At 35.8% G+C, this 23,577-nt stretch overlaps 1 protein-coding gene across 7 annotated transcripts in view; it reads right to left on the minus strand.

Moving 5' to 3' along the window:
• AKAP9 (A-kinase anchoring protein 9) overlaps positions 1-23,577 on the minus strand; it is a 115,865-nt gene that overhangs the window by 83,394 nt on the left and 8,894 nt on the right. For all 7 annotated transcript variants that reach the window (XM_032683242.1, XM_032683287.1, XM_032683279.1 and 4 more), the window contains one exon: positions 6,324-6,581. In XM_032683242.1, coding sequence (XP_032539133.1) covers positions 6,324-6,581 — 258 coding nt within the window. The remainder of the gene's footprint in view (positions 1-6,323; positions 6,582-23,577) is intronic.

Consider the following 23,577-nt stretch of genomic DNA (forward strand, 5'->3'; position numbering starts at 1 on the left):
TTTATAAGAAAGATCACAAATAAATTTTTACATCTTGGGATAAACTCAAGCCTGGTAGATAATCATAGTAAAAGGCAAAGAACTTGAAAATTGAAGCTTAGGTGAGAGTGAGAAAATATGATTCTCAAAGGAAGGTGATTACTAAAAATAATTCTCTAATTTTTTAATGGTAATTTGGCCAGACATATTTAAAAAAAATTATATATATTGCTGGTCCTTTCTGAATACCAATCTAAAGTAAAACAAATAAACAAACAAACACAAAAAACCAAAGCAAAACAAACCCACCAAAAATAAAACAACCCAACCTAAATAATTCTTTAAAAATTGTCAAAACCCACACAGTTCTTCATCAGTTTAGGTGTGCAATATCTGTTAGCAGCATAAATAATCCTTCTAAAATGTCTCCTTCAATCCTGGATGCAGATAGTTTTTTGGTTATTAAATCAAGTATTTTTGCGACACATTAGACTCCAACACTGTAAGACTGCATGCTATTTTTTTGCTATGAGAATCTGTAACATTGCTAGTAGCCAGAATTTTACAGGCAGTCATCTTGCCCTCCAAGTGGTTATGTTCACTTCCTAAGACCTGACCAATGTAATTTCAAAATCCAATTTCTTCCACTACTAAACAAATCCATTCTGTAGGCTTCAATTATTTTTTGGTCAACAGAAGTAATTAGGTTTTACATAGCTCATCTGTCTGAGCCACAGGGGTCTGGTTTAAAAGAAAATATTTAATATTTAAAAAAATTCATATATACACACATTGTTAGCAACACGGCATCTTTTGACAGGATAATGCCAAGAAAGCTGTTCATCATTCTCCTCAATGCCTTATGGAATTGGAAAGAGGCATTTGTTAGACTCTGACCATTGTTTTGTACGTATTCTACCAACTGCATCCCACAGCAATTTCCTGCTAGAAACAGTTACTCTCTTCTTGCAAGATACTTTAATTCTTTATTTAGTATTTTCTTCACTGGTAACGTGGTTGATAGTTAGATTACACTCAAAGACATCTCAAAGACTCCTTATAGCCAACCATCTCCATCAACTCTGCAGGTGATACTTTTAAAGATAACACTTAAGTATTCAGAAAATTAAAAACCACTTCCATCTGTATATATTCTTCAGAGGAAATACTGCAAGCTGACACAAAAAAAGGAGTACCAGTCTGTGGAATACAGGAGGTCAGTTTTAGAGTAACTTGTTTCTGTATGCAGCTAAGCATTGCTCAGAAGTCACATTCTTAGGCACTGGATACTCAATATTATCACAGGATTCACAAAAGAACTCATATACAAAATTGGCCACAAGAACTTAAAAATTATTTTTGTGTTTCTTTAGAAACCTTTTGTAGGTGACAATAAAACAATTTGCAAGAACGGACATCCAGTACTAAACTACTTGAATTAAAATGGATGAAGGTATAAGAGCAAGAACCAAGACTGAGTATACATGGAACTGAATTCTACCTGAAGTTAATTACTGATGTTTATATGACCTCAATGAAAACTGTTACAAAAATGTAATTACAAAAGGCTGGATTGATTCTTGAACTTGTACTAGCTATTGGTAGAAGCAAAACCAAGTTATTTTGGCTTGGCCACTTTCAGATGGGTCTCTAGTAATTCATAAAGGATCACAACTTAGTCTAATTAAGAGGACTGCTACTGGGAAGTGAGATAAAGAGAATGCAAATTGAAAATCCCTGTCATGAAAACCCTCTCCCTGGGTCATCCTTAACTTTATGGATTCAGCCCTTCTGAATATGAAGAGCTATTCTTATATATTGCCTCATCATGTCTTTCCTAGTTCCTAACAAGAAAATTATTCAATTCAAATTCCCTGGTAATTTATGACCCAAACCAACTTACTATGATCAAATTTAAATTGTGTGCATCTTAGTGGAGACAAATGGCTGCCAAATCTGAATGTAATCTGCAGCAAAGTACCAGACTTCTCAGTGTATAAATTTCCCATATCAGAAAACACCACAACCTAAGCATTCAATTAGGTTTCTATTCTTTGGTAACATGGTCTTATAAATGTTTAATGTAAAGTGAAATACTATGTAATTCTGCAAAGACCATTCTCAAATACAGGTAATTTCTTTGTCAGTAAATCTATTATATATCAGTATTGACAGAGATAAAGGAAGGAATAATATCAGAGGTTGCCTTATGAATCAAAAAAAATTGGCAAGTTATCCTGGTAATCTTCTGGCCAGATGGTGAATGGAAAGATGACTGGCTTCAGTCAGAACCATACGCTGCTGAGAATCTACTATCTTCTCTCGTGACACTGACTTTACTATTGAACAGGCTATTTCCAAACATTTGCCTATCTTCACTCTTCAATTTCAAAACATTTTTCAAGGGATGCCAGATTGTCTGAAGTGACTGGGCTAATTTTTATTACATTTTATTAGATAAGTAATTTTTTCAAATCCTCCATCTTATTGTACATCCCATTTCTTCTCTAGTCAAAGCCTTTAGTCGCTCTTTGCTTTCATGCTTCTATCATAGGAATGCCTTACCCACATTCACCACTTACTCCTTTTCTCACTGAGGCATCCTCTCTGTTTCATCATACTGCTTATGTTTTCTTCTTTCTGTCACTTTTCTTCCTTAGTTCTTCTCAAGAATCCTACCAAGTGTCTCCTTCTTACTCCCTTTCTGTTCCTTCCTGTCAAAATCTCAGGCACTAACAAGTGGAGTACCTTAGAGAAATGAAACAATGAGCATGGAGCTATAAACTCTATCACCTACTTCAGTAAACAGTTAAGCTATTCTTAAACTATTACCAAAAGGATTTGCCCTGTGAAAAACAAAAGACGAGTTACTAATCCAACTTTAGTCAATTAGCTGGTATTCTTCATCACAGAACTTTGAACTTTTCTTTTCTAAGAAGCTTTGTATAATAGCTTTTACTACTCAGGTGACTCAAGGACATTTTACTGTGACACAGGTTAATTTCTTTTGCTTTCCTGGCATTAGGACATTCCTGCAAAGCAGTGTGGTTCAATGCATTGTTTCAAGACTTCCCAGAGAGAGTGATCTCAGCAATTATTTACTCTGGAAGTGGCTTTTGCTTTCTTCCATTTTTAACTGCAGAAGTCAAAACAGAAGCAGTCCGAAACCTGAGATTTTCATTGATCCAATTTATTTTCCAGGTTGTGTGTTCTAGATTTTTTTTTCTATATGGAAAAGGACACTGTGGATGTCAACATTGAAAGATACTTGGGTGTGACACAATAAATACAAAAACCAAATACAACTAGTTCCTCAATATATTATTCTCTTTGTGAGAACACGACAAAAAGCATTTAGTATGAAACAAAATACTTTAAACAAGGAATACCAGCTGGCATTTCTCTAGTAAATCTAGTAAATAAACTGTTCCTCTGTCAAATGATGGAAAACCTTAGAGATTTACAAATTCAGATAGAAGGTAAAATGGAATGGCTAAGGACAGTACAAAACAATGATAGTTCTCCCAGAGTTCTTCCAATTAGATTCTGTAACTGGAGGGAATACAGGGAGATAGAGGAGCCCACCCTTAGGAACAGAGAAGGGCAAAAAAAGGGAAAAGGATGACAGCAAAACACTAACTTTGCACTCTCTAAACACATTTGTCCTCTTTGAAAAGAAACTGGTCTAACTTCAGAAGGGAAATAAGCTCCCAGATGATTACCTCTATTTCACTTTCTGTTATTCAAATTGAGTAAGATAACTCTTTTTTATCTGCATTTGGACATGCTAATTCCACTGAGGTATAAAAAATCATACTAGAAAAACTGCAGGGAGATAAACTTCTACCCGCAAACTACCACAAAAAAACCCAGTCAATATTTTTAGACAGACAGGCAGTACAGTCAGACATTCTGAATGTATTTTGTGGTACAGAAAGAACAATTCTAAATATCAATTCCAGTAAAAGATGAAATAAATAAGTGGAATTAAAATTTAGCTAGAAAATGATCCTGCATAATGCTTCCAGTAATCCTGTCTCACTCTCTTGACACAGCAGCCTATGAAGATTTAATGTTGGGTGAAAAAGCAAACAGCTCAAGGAAGCTGTCTGTAATTCTCCATTGCAGAGATTAGCCTGAAACTGCCTATTACATTGGCTGCCATTTCAACTAAGCAAGGTCCAATCCAATTACTGTAATACAGGCTCTCTGTCCCAATCACTGCACTTTCAAGAGTAAAACCAATAAGTCACGAGATTCACTGAAACTATTTCAGATATTTTCCTCTTCAGTTAACACTGCACAGAGACTTCAGCAATCCCCTTCCAACTCCAAATACCAATTACTTGTTTAACATGAATAAGCAGGCCACAGACCACATTTAATAAACTAAAATGCTCTCCCAATTGGGAGTAGTTTTTTTTTTGTGGAAGTGAATACTGTTTCAGAAGTCACTAAGATTAAGTAATTCAGAAGAGTTAAAGCACAAATTTACATGATCACCAGGCTTATTCTTTTAAAGCCACATTTTAAAAAAGAAAGAAGCAAAACAAAAACCCCAACATATCAGAAAAATCTGTGCATCTCCGTATTTATTTATTTAAACATAAGATAAGTTGCTTTGGGAATAAGACAGACCTCAAAAAAATCATACCCAATCTTCAGAATGTATCTATGAGTGCTACCTTTAGCAACTGCAGCACAGATATTTCTTCCATTTCTAATATCATCTGTCTTGTACTGTATGCATTCAGAGGCCAACACAGGTCACTAGGACCAACCCGATTTAATCAGACCTGCTTTGAGCACAGGATCGGACTAGATGACCTCGGAGGTCCCTTCCAACCTAAGTTATTCTATGACTCTGTACTTTACTCTGTTTCTCCAATTGTAGTAGATATATTTATCCTAACAAAGCAAGTACATCAGAAGAGTCCATCTGCAACTTCAAAATATATTTGATTAAGAAAGTTATTTCATACAGTTGTTGAACTTATGCAGACTGTTACATTACTACAACATTTTTAGTGATTCTCTCTAAATACCTCTCTGCCCTAGCAGTTCTCTCTCTTTAGCTGCAGATAACCTGCTGCATTTCATAAAGTACATCCTTCTCTTTTCCTAGAAGGCAAAAAAATCCCATCTTCACCTACCAAAATAGTTATTTTGTTATTAAATAAATATTAAATAAATATTAAATAAATATTAAATAAATATTAAATAAATATTAAATAAATCTGTGAGTTGAACAGACAGTTTTATTGACTTACTATAAACAGTTTTGAAGCCCTAACATGATCTTTCTAAGAAATAAAAGCTATTTATTAAAGGCATGTATCCATAAAGTTCAAAATATCTAGTGTACGGATATACTGTAGGTTTAAAACTGTAAAATAAACGAAACAGTTACAAGTTTTATTTGCATATGTGATTTAGTCTGCCTGCCCCTCCACCAAGTTAAGCTTTTTTTTAATAAAAATGCAAAAAAAATTCAAAAGTGTAATTTCTCTGTTAGTCCTCAGCTGCTTGAAATTAAATCATGGAGAAACAATGGTCTATCCTAGCACAGGACAGGCAAGTCAAAATGCAGAGCATTCATCTCTACCATATCTCTCATAAAAGCCTGCATTCACCTGGAAAGCACAGGGAATCTGCATTGAGATGCTTGTTCAGAATGCCACGTCATTTTAGAGGTAATGCTTTCACAAGTGGACTAAGATATTCTGTAAATAACATCAGCATCTCTTGTCCCTTGTATCTGGAAGAACAGTGTGTGAATTCATGTCCACTCAGAACTGAACTGGACTGCCAGTGTCTCATAGAGCACCTTACAGACTTCCCAGAGCATGTACTTTCGGCCACTAGCAATCAGGATTATATTTCATTAAGTAGTAAAAATAGAGTAACTGTTTATCAATTTCTCAAGTCATTCAGTTCTAAGTATTGTTTTCTAAATTCATTTCTTTGCCTCATTAACCAAAGTGACTCAAATTATGAATACGAGAAAGAAGTTTAGTTTTGTATTTTGCTGTAGCCATAAGTGCAGTGATCAAAACTCCACTGCAATTTGCAAACTTTTAATAAAACAAGATTAATTTATGCACATTTAAGGAGTACAGCAGTACCAACAAATTTTCCATAATCTATACAACACTGACTACAATAAAAAACATGATTGCCAAGCAGGCAGCTACAAACTGCTCTAAACATACTAAGGTCAGACAGAAGAGGTAAGGAAATAATGCCCAAAATCTCATCCAATTCCTTTATTCTCACTCTCAAAATTAATGGATTATTTTACACCCCCCCAAAAGCGATTTTTTTATAGGTCAAAACAAACTTACCTCAATGGTGTAAGCCTGGCTGTGTTTGATAATTTCTCCACTATGCAAAGTCCTGATAATAGCAAAGTCAGCAGTAGCAGCTGCTGCTCCCCTTCGGCTGCTGCAGGTGGAGATTTCATCACCTCGAGATCGATCAGTTTCAATCCCGTCTTGTATTGATTCTTCATCTTTGATGTTTGCTGTTTTCTTCTTCTTTTTCTGCTTCTTTGATCCATTCTGACCATCAGTTTGCGCCTTCCGCTGCCTAAACTGGGCAAGCTGAACAGAAGACACAATCTTGTTAAAGGTGAAAGTTTTCCTCTTATTAGTAATGACATCCTCTATAAAGGCTTATCTGCTATTCTACATAAAGCTTCAAACTAATCACTGCTGCAAACGAGTTGGAAGTTAATGCTGCATATGTGAGACAGATTATTTTTCCATTTACGTGGTTTGTTTTAAATATCTTAAATGTAAACCAACAATCTATTAACGAATTCCTTCTTAGTTTCATACTAGCAAGTTACTGTTCCACAGATTGATATCTAGAAATCAAAACATTCCGAGGTAAAGGTACAAATGTCATTATAAAGAACAAATGTAATGAAATAAGATCTAATCTCATCTTTCAATTTTATAGTAACCTGAAAATTAATTTACAGAAATTCTTTTTAATTTTTATTCCAGAGACAGACAAAGGCAAACCTGTCTTCCAGCAAGTATCATATTAAGGTTTTTCCCCAAAAGTTACAAGTCAGAAAGCAGATCAAGTTATTGAAAACATCATAAAGAAATAGCAAAATACATAATGAGGGAATAGTCCAAAAACAAACAGTGAGCAGATTACAAGACACACTACCTTGTAGCAAAACATGCTGAAGAACAAGAAGTCACAGGTGAGCCAGGCACACAGTTTAAAAACCAATTAGTATGTAAGCTATTCAAATACTGTAAGACATTGCCTTTTGAAGAGCTTATCACTTTTAATCACTTTACAGTGGTTTACACTAGAAAATCCATTTAAAATATTTTTTCTTAACAAGAACAGAATTTCTGTTCAAATAAGAAAAACAAACATGTCAGGTTTTACCAATTAACATTCAAAATTAAACAGATTCTATCAATATAATCTGAAAACAAGAATCATTACTTTCCAATTGAAGAATCCAAGATTGTGTTATAATACGTTTTATAAATGTATCTCCAATGTAAAGCATACAAATAAAGACCCTAAAGCTTTAAGCTTTTAACATCAACTAATATCCAAATATCATGGGTTTTTTTAAATATGCTGCAATTTTAAGAAAAATATATAGAAAAGATAGCATATTTGCTCATGATATTCACCAGTCGAGAAAACCAGGTTTCCATCCAACTTCTTCAGGAACACACAACTTAAGCAGGACACACGGATCCCCCTTCCCAGTCTCCGTTTGGTTACAGTGCAAGCCGGCACTTGAAGTGCTCTCTGGCTCTCATCTGGCCCCAAGAGATGAGGAGCCCCAATCTAAATAAATGCATCGACAGATCCGTTCTGTCTTGTGGCTGGTTTATGCTTTTGTCCCTTTATTTGTATTTCTTTGTGGGTTTCTTCAGCCTCCTCTTCCTTTTTAACGACTGACAGCTTGGCATATGGCTCCTGCTCTGTTTACAGGAGGAGGACCTGAAGATTTGCTGAGCCAAATATGCTCACCTAAGTATTTAATACTTACCTCCTCCCTACTACTTCTCTAATTAGTTCAACTTCATGATTTTTTTTTCTATTTTTAAAATAGGCATCTTACATTATTTCATCAAAAATCAATTAAATCCAAAAATTCTGAACAGGAAAAGAAAGGGTAGTCTCCTCCTACTTCAAAGTTTAAGAGAAAGAAACAAAAACAATCAACCAACCAACCAAAAAACCCCAAAACCCAACTAAACAGAGATTTAGCTTCTCAAAAATGGGAAGGGTGAAGGTTTCAGTTGTCTTCTTAGGACACTCTACATTCTCCTAAAACTCTAAATTTATCTCAACAAAATATTTTCAGTTTATCCAAAAGACAACCAGAATTTGTTCAAATGCCCAAAGACAGAAAGCAGAAAACCCGACTTCAAGTGTAACTACAGAGAGATTTTGCTTTTTTTACTTTTTATTTTTAAATAATGAATGACATCTAGTGCCACTGGTCAAGAACTCTCTTCCCGAACTTGATTGAAACCTTCTGTAATGGCAAGTTAAGTTGGCTTTTTTAAAGCAGCTTTACAGTCTTTATTTGTCTACAAAATTAGATGTGTAGCTCAAGGACAAGTGAATTACTCCTTGTCCCTCTTCAAGTATTTTGCATATTTTAACTGAGGTATCTGGGCACGCCAGATTTCTCTCCTTTCAAAATTAAGTTGTCGACTTTCACTTCTTCAGAATTAGCAGATTAAAATCTACCATGGCAGTTATAAGCAGACATTGTTTTTTTTCTGTTTAAACACCGATGAAGATGGGCACACATGAAAGATAAACGCACGGGAAAGTGAGCATGTTACGTTTTTGTATTACACAGGTTCTCAACCTCTGTATGAGCATCTACTACTTTGGAAACAACTGCACTATTAGTGATGGATGCACGCACAAATTGTAGCACTTTTTACCCCACACATTCAAGCATACACAAAACTGTTACGCTACTAATACAACGTAACTTTAAATTCACATTTTAAATTAGCCTTTTAAAAGTAGAAATGAGAGAAGTGACATAACAAAAAGCTATGCTGACTAAATACATTCTGTGATGCTCACACCAAAAGAGGGGAGTCTCAAATACCGACTTCCTTCTCATGAACTAGAGTTGAGGATTTATCTATGTTTCAATGACAAGCAGGAAAAAGTCTGCCAGCAGTCATAGGAGCCAAGGAAAACAAATTTTTTAGAAATAAAACTTTCAATTAAACAGAAAGGTATTTCCATATATTTTCCAGTGTGAACAAAACCTGAAAAAAATACACACTGATACAATGTGTAATCCTGTCTTCCAGGCACATCAACTTGATTATGCCAGAACTAAGCCTGTGGGGAACTTAAAGCTGCTTCAGTCAGTTCTGAATCTGCAGTTTTGAAACAAGTCAATGTCAAGTCTCTGTCAAGTTACAAAAAGTTGCAAAAGTTGCAAGCAGGAGCACGTAAAGCAAGCAAGTATGTAAACACAGGAGGTACTCACGGAGGAGGACGGATCCAAAAAAACAGAAGCCGAAGGACAACTCAGAACAGGCTCTCTGCATTGATACCCTTCCAAGGAGTGACAGAGAATGAGCACCTTTCTCTGGGAAAGTATTGGGAGAATAGCCATGTTCCGACTTCGCCATAGCTTTTAGCACATCTGAAAACCAGTCTAGAGTGTCTTTTATCACTATTCGCCTATCTGCCAGCACATTGTCTCTAGCTTCTCCCATCATGCTGATAAGACCTTGCGTGGATCCTGAAAGCAATACCGAACCCTGTTAAAAACTCCATCAGTGTTTTTCAATAGTGAAAAACAACTAATTTTCCTCCTTGACTCTCAGTTTTTGCAACTAAATTAACTAACAACTTGCAGTTCCCAGCTCATAGGTTTTTCAAGTCCTGCTTCAAGGCAAAAAAGCAATCCTCTTGAAAACAGGCATGTCCACTTCATAGCATTTAAAAAAATTAAATTATGGACTCTATGTTTATTGTCTGAAATATTTCTATCAAACCCAGTGTACAATGACATTCTTAAGTATAATAAACAGACTGAAGTTTTAAGCTAAACTCTGAGAATGAAACTATGTTTCTTTCCTTTTAATGCCTAAAAAGCTACAATAAAATTGCAGAGGAAGAATTGCATGTTTATTTTCAGATTTCCAGAGGTACCATTTACAATAGCTGCTCAGCTTTCTATCAGTTTGGAAAATGGGAAATGAATGTTAGCACTAAATTCTCTGCATAAGACATGTTGACTCTTATAAACAGAAAAACACTTACTGAAAGTCACCAGACTACAATAGAGCAGCATGCAGATTGGTAATGGGTATACTTTTCAAAATCATTTCCCAGAGTAAAATAACAATTGAATAGAAGAACTCAGGAATTTAGAGGATATATGTATTTATCTGGTTCTAATTGTAACTTCTTTCTATTCATAATCCCAAACCAACACACTGGCCCCAGTCCCACATCACAGACTGAACCAAAATTACAGACCAACATTATCTTCGTTTTTAAATACCGACATCCTCAAACTAGAGAGTCAGAAAAGCAGAAGAGAATCAACTGCTATTAGGCACTACTCTTGAGACAGAAGGGAACTAACTTGCAGAATGGAGGAGATTACTTGTGTAAACTATGCCACTTATGATAGTTCATGTACTGCTATAATTACAACGGGAACATTATTTATTTATTGAGCTACCTTCAGCAGATTCTAACCCTTGGCACTTCTGCCAGCAATCTAGATTGTTGGGTTACACTGTCCATTGATTAATTTCAAATATGGTCTGACTGAACTATTTCTAGAGTAAAAGTCTATGTTAAAATAAAATTTGGCTCCAACAGAATGCAAAACTCAATCTCCTCTTAAGCACTTTAAAAAAAATTTGAACAGAAGTTGCAACATTTAATCACTGCCCATATACCAGCAGAAGAAAATACTGGAAAAGATCCATGAAAATCAAAGAAGCTACATTTATAAAGCATTAATAGCTATATTTTTGTTTCACATCCTTAAAAGACTTTTTAAAACAGAAGCACACTAAGTGCCATTCAAAACTGGATGCTGCTTTGTGAATGCTTATTATTCCTTAACATTCTCAGACAAAGTAATAGATCTGGATAGTCTCATTTTCAAAGGTATTACAGTTAACAAGAATTGAAATTTCTCAGTGCCTCCAAAGAAGGATGTTAGGAAATAAGATAGACTATATTTGCTGCAGCTACTGTTTAAAAAACAACTTTTAATTGTTAAGACAAGAAATTTATAGGTAGCACATCCTGTACAAGTATAGCTGTACAGTCATACTTGATGTACCTGTACACAAACATTATTGGATTCAAACTTCAACTTTCTGAAAATAAACACATCTCAAATTCAGTGCTGCATAGGCATCTCTTATAGAAAGAGCATGTTCACCTGCTTCACCTATGTTCACCTCTCACAGTTCCTCTTGATTACAAAATCTCTATTTTTATTCTCATTTAAAGAACAAGTAAAGAAGGATGAGTGGCAAACTTACAGATTGACAACAAAAAGGAACCTCAGAGCTGCTACAGGCAAGTCATTATTCTTTTCATTTCTACACAGTACAGTAAAAGCATGAATGGAGATATAATTTACATCATGCATTTCTCAACTACTATAACTTCAAAAGAGGTTCCAGATACTCCTTAAACTTCAGATGAATGTATCCTACTCACAGAAAGGGACTTGTTCTTTATCAGAAGTTCGCAAACAGTCTGGTATGCAGTGAAAAATGTTCTGTGCAGGACCGGGCCATCTTTAGATCACTCATCTTATGTAAACAGACACGGACTTCTGAATCTTCTGGTCTCTAGCTAAAAGCAGTGGTTAATGGCTAAAAGTCAAATTGACAGACCTATAATATTTAGTATCTTTATAGATAATCTGGATGAAGAATTTGAATGCACCTTAACCAAGTTCATGAATCACAACAAACATGAAAGACAGATACACCAGAAGGAAGAACCATCATACAGAGAGACCGCAACGTGCTGGAGGACTAAGCCAACAAGAACTGCACGGGATTTAATAAAAATAAACATCAAGTCCTGCACCTGGGATGGAATTATCCCACACTGCAGTAACAGCAAACTGACTGAGGTGGTGTCTAGCTCTGCTGAAGATGACCTGAGAGTTAACCAACAAAGCTAACCACGAGCAAGCAGCATGCCCTGGCAGCAATGAAGAGAAACTATCAAACTTTGAAATGGCTCTCAATGCCTGCCATAGTAAATGACTAAGTTACGAATCCAACTCCCTGTACACCAGTTTTGCAATTAACTACTTACTGAATGACTAAAAAGATCCCATGTTTTGTAAAAGGGATTTGGTAATAATACCATTCGTTATTTGAGAATCTGTCCCACAATACAATGGAAAAAAGCTCAAGGAGCCTAACAAACAAATCCTGGCTTCAGCGCTTCAATGCAGATGTTGTGTTTAACTGCAGAAAACATCTTAAACTTTCAATCTAGCAGACTCTCCACAGCTGCAGCATCTGCAACTGAGCACAAGGAGGGGAGTAAAAAGTGAATAGTATTCTTTGTCAAGTGTTGCTTCAGACTTGCCACCAACACAAAAGCCACAAATTTGTCTCAGAAAGATATATTTAGTCTGCATATAGAGCGAATGCTAAAGAGTCTGCTGCAAGCTGCATCTGAAAGTACAACATGCATTATGGCAAACTGTACTGTACTGGTGATAACTACATGTGCCAGAATCAGACAGACATTCAGATATATCATGAAACTCATGGAAGATCATAAGCAGTCTTGTGATAGAAAGGTTCAGGCTTTTCCAATCGTAATGTTCCTAATACTCATCACTGAATGATAATAAAGTATAAATTCTGAAAGATTATTGAGAGTGACAGTGAAACCAAAATGTGTAGACTAAGACAGACTGACACCTTGTCTTAAAAGGTGAAGGATTAATTTAAGAAACACCTGCTCTAGTAATGATAGGTCACTACTCCCCTTGAACATAGGTAAGCAATAATTCCTACAAAGGCTTTCAGTGAAACATAAAGAAGAAAAAGCAGGGCCCTGAGGTGGGATTTGTTTTGATCATTTATTAAGCACATATACATCCCACAAAATCTTGACCTGGGTGTTTTGCAAGCTGATAGTGACAAAGCAAAAAGGCCAACCTGAATTTGAAATTTTGACATTGTTCAGAAGCTGGATATTTGCTGTGGTTTAAGCTTATCTATCCCACCTTACCCTGGATAACTGAAAGAATACCTGCCATAATCTCTCTCTCAGTCATTACCTGGTTTTGTGATTCCAATATACAGTCACATTTTTATGTTTCACAGCAGCAGACAAGAGGGTCTCAAAAGCAATAAGGAAAAGAGGCTGGGAGACAGCAACACTGAGATTTAGGCAGTAAATCTCGCCTAGGCTCTTTAAGACTCATTTGCTGTTAGGCCACCAAGTTCTGTAAAAGCTTGACAGTCTGTCCCCTAAGAGGTGCTGAACAGTTAACTGGTAACTGTATTAGAGAAGAAAAGTGGCACTTTGTCACTTTTTGTCATATTCTCAAAAGGTGTAAACACTGAGGGTTGTGTTGTGAAAGCACTAACTCCACATGTAGGCAAATTTATAGTGCTGCCTGCTTCTTATAGGTCCTGATGCCTATACTAAGAAAACGATAACACAGTGAGATGAATGAAAAATTCTCAAGTACAGAGGAAAAACAGACATCTTTCTAGTGAAGTCTACCAATTCTATTCTAGTCTGCTAATCAACAAATAGGAGAGTATCACAACTCTTTTCAAATCCTGAGATAAAAACTTCAAGAAGATAAGCAAGCAACCTGCAAATACCTATTATGTCACATAGCTGAAAATCCAATCTCTAAGTGAAGAATTAATGTTCTTTGCAAGTTTCAATCTGCTTATCTGTTGAGCCAAGTGGACCTTTATTTGTTCCATTCAACAGATGCTGAATTTACTAAATGGGAAACATTAGGCTGAATGAACAAGAAATAATCACCCAGGAACGAGGTACTTCAGATCTCATTTTTAGGTTGCATTCACAGTCAGATTTTCCCAAATAGCTAGAGCAAGACCATAGAATGTCTCCCCTTACGGAGACTTCAGTGGCTCATGAGTATTACAGGATGACAATAAGACTATAAAAGTTTCCAAAGAAGAACTGCTATAGTCTCTGCCTAAATACAAACTTGTGAGTCTTTCAGGTTCAGAGACAGTACTTGCAGTACTCTGAAGAAAACCAATGGGACCACCACAATTTACATTTATAGCTGAAGTACCATGAAGGTCAACACAGGATGAGAAGAACAGCACCTTGGGCAATTCTTTTAGCAGCCTCTATCAAGTTAGAGTACTGTTGGCAGTGCTAATAACCAAGGGCGCTGAACTTGAATGAACCCCTCCAGATGGCACTGTGAGCTGGAAAGCCTCAGAATTAGTGTGGTTCTGATCTGGTCTGCTCTTCCCTGTCCCAAGAGTTTAAATAGGAACAGATCTAGGAGCAGCTAAGTTCATTACAGTTGGGTTATGTTCTGGACAAGGAATGGAAGTTAAGTGTATGAAAATTCCCTCAAGTCAGGTTACAATGACTGACACAAGTACACCAAGCACATCTCAATGCTGGACTGCTTCAAGAAATGCAATGACTCAAACTATCTTCTAAAAAAAAATTGCTCAGCTGGTGTCTTACTAAACTGCTTCTACAGACATGATTTATATATTGTTCCTATCTACTTTTAACTTTACTCTTCTCATTGAATGCCTCTGCTGATGTAGAAGGTGAAAAAAACATCTGACCCACATTGGTACCATATGTCCCCAAAGTGAAGAGGGAATCAATGGATTGGGCCAAGCTGTTAGTGACAAAAATGAGAGGGTAGCAGAAGCTTGTTTCATGTGCTCTCTAAAAAAACACAGATCATCCATACTTGAAGCCTGAAACATTAGGAAGTCTTTGGCCAGCAAGGCAAAGGGATCTGACATAAAACAGAGCCTTCTTTACTCTCCATTAAGTGATGAAGGTCACCAGTTGTCTCAAAGGACACCATCTATCCTTTGCCTTTGCCCAGAGTTTCAAAGGCTGGGTAAGAAGCAGAAGGTAAAAAGAGTTATGCACTGACAGAAACACACTCCTATTCCACTAGGTTTATTAACACCAATTAAAAACTGGATCCTGAAACGTTCTTTAGCTAGGCTGAAAAAAACCCATGGCACAAAGTCAGCCTTAAATGTCCTAAAATCTTTTGAATAAATTTTTGGTAGGAAGTTACTGAAGGAGAAGGATGTATCACAATGCTAACAAATGGATTCTCGAATATGTTTAAGAAAAATGTTTCCCCCTCTACTCTCTTAGCCTTTCTAAAATAACCCAACTTCTATAGCAAATAAATTCCAGGTCGGAGCTAAAATTCTGTCAAATGAATTTTAATAAAGGAGATACAAATGTTTCAGTTATATTTTAATCTTCTAGATGAATGAGGAAAAAAAGTTTTACTACTTACTTTGCTAAACTGCTAGTTTTTAAGGAGTCATATGATGTTCTCCACCAATTCTTTGAAATGGAAAACTTTGCTGCTTTGTCACATCTCATGAAAGTGTTTTGAAAATTTGCCCAGAAGACGGGTTTGTATACTAATTCATTCTTGAAAATGAATCTTAATATTTGATTTAGATACTCTGAAAGTATTAGTTGCTTTCCACACAGTTACAGCACTGTTCATTGGACTGTATGAACATGTTATCTCAGAGTCCTTTAGAAACAAATCTATCAATATTTATCTTCAGGCACTTTTCTGGGGTGTTTTGGTATCCACATAGGGCAGTAGATAACTTCAGCTCTGACATCCATGCAAGGACAGTAAGCTCAGTGAAGTGCAGGACCCTAAACAGGACGTAACTGTAGGTGAGGTTCTATAAAGTGAAACAGCAGGTTCTTTTTAAAGTGTATGTGAGAGTTTACACTATGATTTTAGTATCACTTTCCTACCAAACGAAAACACCGGATGTGATATGTTTTGCTGACACAAACAAAAGATAGACTTCAGGAAGCGAACAGGCAATTTGATCTCTGGTGATTTAAGTCAAGATATCAAATGATCATATCTTAGCAACACTTAACAGCTGAACAATAACTGGTGGAGGCTATGACAGACAGAATAATAAATAAAATTTTTGAGTGCCAAAAGGAGACACAACCTTACCTATCATGGTCTCGATCTGTAACAACATGATCCCCCTTCATCTTAATGAAAAGTTGTCAAATATTGTGCTAGAACTTAAGAATAACTAATAAAACTAAGCCCCTGGTGGCATGTAGTAGACTAAATGAGGTAGTGTACACATGCTACACGCGACACCAACCAAATGGAAAGTAAATTGCCATGTATCTCCACTGGTCAAAGGTATACAGAACAACCAAGACAAAGCTGGTGCTCAATAAATCTGATCCCATGAAGATAAAGGCAAAACCAAAGCAAACACACAAAGAAACAAACGAAAAGGCCTGAGACTTGCAAAAGTTATCACACCTTAAAGTCTCTGGGTCAGATTAAAGTTATGCCAACAAAATACACTTGGCAGAACAATCATTAGACAGAAGCTATAATTAGTACAATATTTCATAAAGATGAACTCTTTTGCAAGCTTCTGCATTGACATTTTTTGTAAGGTTGTAAAATTACAACTGTGGTTAAGATTTTAAGTACTTTTCTCCCACTCAATTCCTGATGAAATGAGCCTTGTGAAACAAGCTATCTTCTGAAAGTAAAAGTCAGATACTGCCCTCCTGAACAGAAGGCAAAAAGGAGAAGGTCCTCAGGCTACTTAAGTATTAAAACTGTGTAGTAGCTTCCAGTTTTATATGTGCTTTTTCTTTCAATATTGTGTTTGATTCAACAAAAGTGTAGTGTTAGGCTTTACATTTACTGCAGTTGATTTCTACAGAGCCATTGCTGTCAAGTGAGTAACAAGGATCAATTTTTGTCATTCCTACCTGCAGAACCATACTGCATGAACTGTTCACAATGAATTACTTAAACAAACCACAAATATGAATATTCCCCACATAACAAGAAAGAGAAATACAGATAGAAGTCATGGACTTTTACAGACAACAAGCTTTAGCTGGTCTTCAAAAAAACCACCAACAAACACATTTCACAGCATAGTAGCAACTTAGTGGTTAAATATAGGCATTAACACATTAATCTGTTCAGAACTTTAAATTTTGGAAAGCAAGAGAGTCATCAGACACGTGTCAGTAAGCATGTTCCCTTCTGTGTCACAAAAATAAACTTACTAACAATCTGAGCATTGCTTATGTAGTAACTTCACTTTATTTCTTCTTAAAGCAACTGTTTTAACACCTGTTCTTTAACAAGCATATAGTGGTATCAGCTATGTAACTAAATATAGTTGAATCAACAGCTGGAGACGCCTTTAATTAATCCCTCAGAGTTCTTACAGGATAACAATTTATTTTAAGAAAACAACTGCAATGCAGTAACACAGTTAAGCATTAAGCATGTTCATTCCACTATATTTAGGTCTTAAAAAAGGTTCAAGTAAAAAGAAATGTCTTTCAGGATAGGTATAGTCTAAAAAGCAATGAAACTGTGTCCTCAAATACTATAAGCAGTCAAACAGTTAATAAATCTCTGCCTTGTTACTTAATTTTCTTCACATGCTGCCCTTCTTCAAAAAAAAAAATAACCTTATGAAAACATTCCTGAAACTATGGGGCACTGAAAAAGTAAATCTATCTTTTCCTTGAGCCCAAATTAATGCTAAACTTCAATCTAAGTTTCAGTAATAATAGATCAAAAGAGCAAAGTTTTGTTCTGGTAAAATAAAAAATTATTTTCATATCTAATATTTAGTAATTTTTCTCCTCAAATATAATTTTTCTTCTTATTAACCATGTCCAATTGCAATTTATCACATCCTAGAACACAGAGTTTACTCCCCATTTTTATGAATCTGAGGGGGAAAAAAGTTATACAGGACACTGAACTTCATGGATTGGGCAGAACAAACCTGATCCTTCAAAGAGAAGTTCACAGGGTTTCTCTAAAAGCATTTTAAACTCTAGGTTAGAGCAGTCCTAAATACTTTATGACCTTAAGACTTTAATACCACTGAAACAACCAATTCTGACTTTGTGGCAGAATATTCTTCATTATCACCAAGATAAAGGCTTTATAGTGTCAAATCTGATGAATTCTTTTTCAAGAAAAACTTTAAAAAGCTTTTTTTTTTTTGTGAAGTTCCATAAAACACCACAAAATAACATTGATTGCTTAATGACAAGTTACTTGAGAACAAATGTTCTAATTATTAGCTGGGCACAGAATAATTTCTAATTATTAACAAAAAAAATCCCACACTCTAACTTAGCACGTAACATAAAAATCCATATAGAGTAGATAACACATGATATTTATACAATGAAATTTAAAATACCATATAAATACCCTAATTCAGAAACACACAAAAATCACAATCTATGGCCATCTGTGCCTGCCAGTTAGAAGCCAACTACAAAAATACAAAAGTATGCAAAAGCAATGGTTGCCAGGAACTTCACACAGTGCTTGTCAATCAAATCTGCAAGTTTGTATGTAACACAGATACTTTATTCTGCTTATTAATTGTCTTACATGTTTAAAAGTTAAGGTTGACACTTTTCATTTTCACAAAGACTGAACTATTAACATTAAACTATAAAAAATACAAATAAAAATACCAAAAAAATAAAGCTTCAAGAAGGAAAGTAATGATAGTTATGTTTCTAATACTAGTATCCTAAATACAAATTCCTTGCACTATGTTTGATTTTGAATATTACCAGACTGGTTTATATTTTGGTTTACATGCACTTATGTAAGAAATAACTATAAGCAAAATGTTTATGTTTCCAACTGGGGAAAAATCACCAGAATAAATATACTTTCACCTGTTTTATAGCATTCTGCACATTACTTCAAGTGGATTCCTAATAAAATACTTGAAATCCATTTTCCCCACACAGATAGAGCTACATAGACATTATGGTTCAAATTAAAAAGATGTCCTTCCCCAAACCAAGTAGATGAAGACAACACCCAAAATACAGACTTATTTAGGGAGCACGGAAAGAGTGAAACACTTTCATAAGTTATCTTAATTGCTAGTCATCATACTGCATACATCCAAAAAAATTGCAGTTTTTATATAACCCTTTTGTTGCAAAGATTAGCCCAGCTCCTTAGGATGTAGTATAGTACTAAACTACTGAATACATGACTACTTATTTGTATTTTCCTGAATTACCTTTATGTTGGGTCTAATCCGGCGCTGTGAAATGGATTATTTGAATGTCATTCTCCCAACAAAAAGGAATATCTTATTTCAGTTGCTTGGGAAGAATGAATTTGTATCTAATTATTTCCCTGTTTTTTCAGACTGTCTAAGTCTTTCTGAAAAGAAGACCCACTTCAATTCAGTAACCGCTCTCCCTAACGGTCTCATCTGTGAACATGCTGAAGGCACACTCCTTCCTATTTTGCAGGTCATTTAAAAAACATCAAACAGTATCAGCCATGGTTTCAACACCTGAGGAACATTACAGGCCATCAGCTGGGCTTTGCTTCAACAGTCTGAGCATAGCAGTCCAGATAACTTTCTTCCCACCTTGCAGTCCACCTACCCAAGCCACCTATCTGCAGCTTAGTTACAAATCGCCTGCAAGAGATCACATCAAATGCCTTCCTAACGTCGAGGTAAACAATGTCCCCATCTGCTCAGACACTCAGTTCACCATGGAAGATAACTGACTTGCCTTTGATAAATTCCATTTATGCTCTTGCCCTTCATGTGCCTCAATATGGATTCCAGGAGGATCTGAAATAATCTTCTCAGAGACTGTGAACAGGCTGACTTTCCAATAGATCCCCAGATCCTCCTTCTCACCCTCCTTGAAGATGGATCTGATGTTTGCTTTTTTTTCCCCTGCTTAATTTGAAATCTCTAATGACAATGACCTTTTAAAGATGAGGAAAGAAATAGCCTTGTAACAGCAGCATCCAGTTTCTGCAGGATGCTGACAGCCCCGTAAATGTGTATACATCAAAATTACTGAACTGGTCCTCAGCTCGACCTTCTGTACAGTAGATAATGCTTTCACTCCTCCAATTCTGCCATTAAACTCAGGGACCTGGGAAGCCCAAGGACAGCTTTTATCATCAGAGGCAAAAAAACCGCTCAAGTGTTGCTTCTATGTCCTTTTGTACCAGATCATTTTGAATTCTAAGTCTCTTCACTGTGTTTGCCATCTACTTCAGTTTAGTACTGTCTACATATACCCACGCATTCTTTCCACTGCTAATAATGTAAATACTGAGTGACACAGGCTTTGTGAAAGACTGAAAGACCACCTACTTTGAGAGTAAGCCATTAAAACAAATAATGCTTAGTACAGCTTTTTATTTGGTTGTAACCAGGAAATGATGGTTGTACCTAGACCAGGTCTTTAGTTTGCTTATAAGACCATGTCAAACAGTATCAAAAATTTTAATACTTTCAGTAAGTTCTGCTTGGATCAGCGCTAGTTACCTAAAGGTGGTTTCATACTAACAGTTGTGCAGATCCCCAAGGACCTAAATGTTGACAATTCATTTACAGAAGTCTGTTCTGTTTAAAGAGCAATCTTTCCCAGTCTTTTGAGACTCTCTAATATATGCAGAGTCTTACTGATGACTGCAGCCTTGGTTACAGTGTATTATCAAGCATCAGTGTAGCTTCCAGGGGGCCAGGGTTGGGGGTAATCAGCTGCTTCTCAAAAATCATGAATACTGATCAGAATCTACAACAAAAATCCTGATATGTCTAAAGAAACCATAGCAGGCAACTGCTGCTTCCTGTGGGATCCTAATCAATATTTTATTCCAGGTCCCATAGTTCATTCTTCCACAACACACTGGAATAATCAAATGCAAATTAGAATTAATTAACTTAAAACCCTACCATTTCTAGAGCACTTAGTCTATATATTAAATAAGGAAGAAGAGTTTATGGGCTGAAAGGGCTGAAGAGACTATTTTTTGATGTTAGAAAAGCATCGACTATCAATTGAAACTCTGTGTACTGCTTATGTTGCCGATTCATGTAAATTTAACATTTCCTTCCAAGAGGAAACCAATTTAGTTGTATTTATATAGCATACCCCTAGATTTTTTCCCTCCACACTGTGTCCTCTTTAGTAAAAATGTAGCCTATGACAGAGATATTTAAAGATCAAAAACTGAGAAAAAACCCTTATCAGGTAGAGAGAATATATTAAGGCACAGCAAGACCTTTCTCATTAACCAAGAAGTCTGAAAGAAAAAGGCACCTTTAGAATGAACAGACAATGTCTAAATACGACTTTTTAATAAAGAGCAGAAGATTATAATGTTTTTCAAGTAGACAAAGGAACTGACGAAGAGTCTGAGAGGTTACATCTTTGGCAAGAAGACAATCAACTGTTCAGATACAGATCAATAGTTTGAATTCAGTTTAAGCTGAGCAGGAACTAACAGCCACTCCTTGTTAATAAACTGAAGCAATGTGATGATTTCCATCCAGTTGACAATGTAATCTTTTCACACACATCGTGTTGAGTTTTCAAAAGTAGTTTGGAGAAATTCAATACATTTTAAGGAGATTATTCATAGGCATTCTGGCCATCTCTGTGCTTCAACTCTGTATAGAAACTGAACAAAGTTTAAATTTTCATTTTAAAAAATGTTTTTGGGGTTTGATCTTTTTTTAATAAATTGTAAAATACTGTAGAACAAGTCAAACTCAGTTGTGCTTCATCACTTTCCCACATTGTTTATACCGCTTTTACATTAATTCATACCATGTGGGACTGAACAGAGTGAGAATAAAGCCCCCGAACTCTGAAGCTTGTGAGAGACAGCTCTGCAAGAAGCAGAGCAGACATAAGGAGAGAACCAACTGCATGAATTTCACGCTCAGTGTGCAAAGCTTGACAGGCTTGTACCATTTTGACAGGCTTTTATTACTTTTTACACGCTTCTGAATAATGAGAAGAGCGAACTCACAAAGACACTGATACTGCTCACAAAACCGCAGACTTGCCAGTGGAGTTTGTTTTTTTTTCTGAAGAAAGCTAAATTGAATTCCAGGAATATATTCCAAACAATGAAGAAAATCTAACACATCCCTCTTTGAGGAGTCTTCTATCAGGACTTCCTTATTTCTTTTAACATAGCAAACTAGGCTAGTCAACAGAGTGTATGACTGAACATACCAAGATAGGGTTTTCTTAGCATTGTTACCTGTAACAGTAAGCCATTTCTCCTATACACCTTTTAATTGAAAACACATGTTCTCAATATACATTTATATATATATTTATATTTTTATCTATCTATCTATGCAAATGTATGGTTTTAATGTTAAATTTGCTATCTCCCTTAGGCAATCTAAATGGATTTAGGATATTTAAATATTTTCCCCTTGTTTTGTGGTTGGATACTGGAGGCTTCTTCAGAGAGAAGAGTCTGATGGCAAGTAAAAAGTTCGGCAAATAAAACCAGGATGAAGGGATAACAGCCTACCAGTGAAGTCAGATTCAAATCAAGTGTTATGCAATTTACACTGCTTATTCTCTGGAACACCTATTTTATCATATTTGCACAGAATATACTCAGTTCCAGTATCCCATCTACTCCATCCTCTTCATCTCCACGATCTTCCAGGATCTTTGCTTGCTATTGTAGTTTTAGAGATACGCTATATTTTTGCCATGGTAGTAGTTATCATCAAATCTAGGCTTTCCTCGAAAATATCACAAACATGCTATATATTCTCTTTACATTATTATCTCCAATTGGGAGATCTTTTAATTTCTTCATGTTGTGAGATGTAAAAGCATGGTCCAAAAGACCATCTCTTCTTTGTTTTGTGATGATGCTACAATTTAGGGTTGTTACAACTGATTTGATCACTCCCCCACTATCCTAAACTTAGTGTTAGGTTTCAAGAGTCTCACATTCTTTTGCCCAGTTGACAACTATTGAATTTGTTCCATCTGGAAGCTTGTTGGGGCTCCTTTTCAAAAGAGGAGGGAAGCAGGAGAACCGACTCCATACTTCTAAAAAACTAATTCTAAGAAATCTTAACATTTTTATTCATTCCTCTGTCTTTTGTCCACTGGTTGTAGGAAAGGTAGTTTATAATATAAAATGTTGGCTTCTCAAGAAATCATCTGAAAATGAAGATTATTGTTTCTTTCAAGAAACAGGAACACCAGGACCATCAGCGTGATATGGCATGCCAGCACTTCACAGTCAACAGAATATGTCTCATCGTCATAAAATTCAAGATCTACTTTATGTTTCAGTATGGCAGTCAAAAGACTGCAATTATCAGCTGTGTTTCAGTGAACTGTGGTGCATTTATCTTTTCAAAGTGACACATTAGCTTGTATTAGTAACAAAATTATTTTGAAACAAATAGAGAGAAATACCTTGAAATCTCTCTCTATAGGGTAGATATTTAAGTCAGAGCT

The sequence above is a fragment of the Chiroxiphia lanceolata genome, chromosome 1, assembly GCF_009829145.1.
Source record: "Chiroxiphia lanceolata isolate bChiLan1 chromosome 1, bChiLan1.pri, whole genome shotgun sequence".
In the NCBI taxonomy this organism is placed as follows: Eukaryota; Metazoa; Chordata; class Aves; order Passeriformes; family Pipridae; genus Chiroxiphia; species Chiroxiphia lanceolata.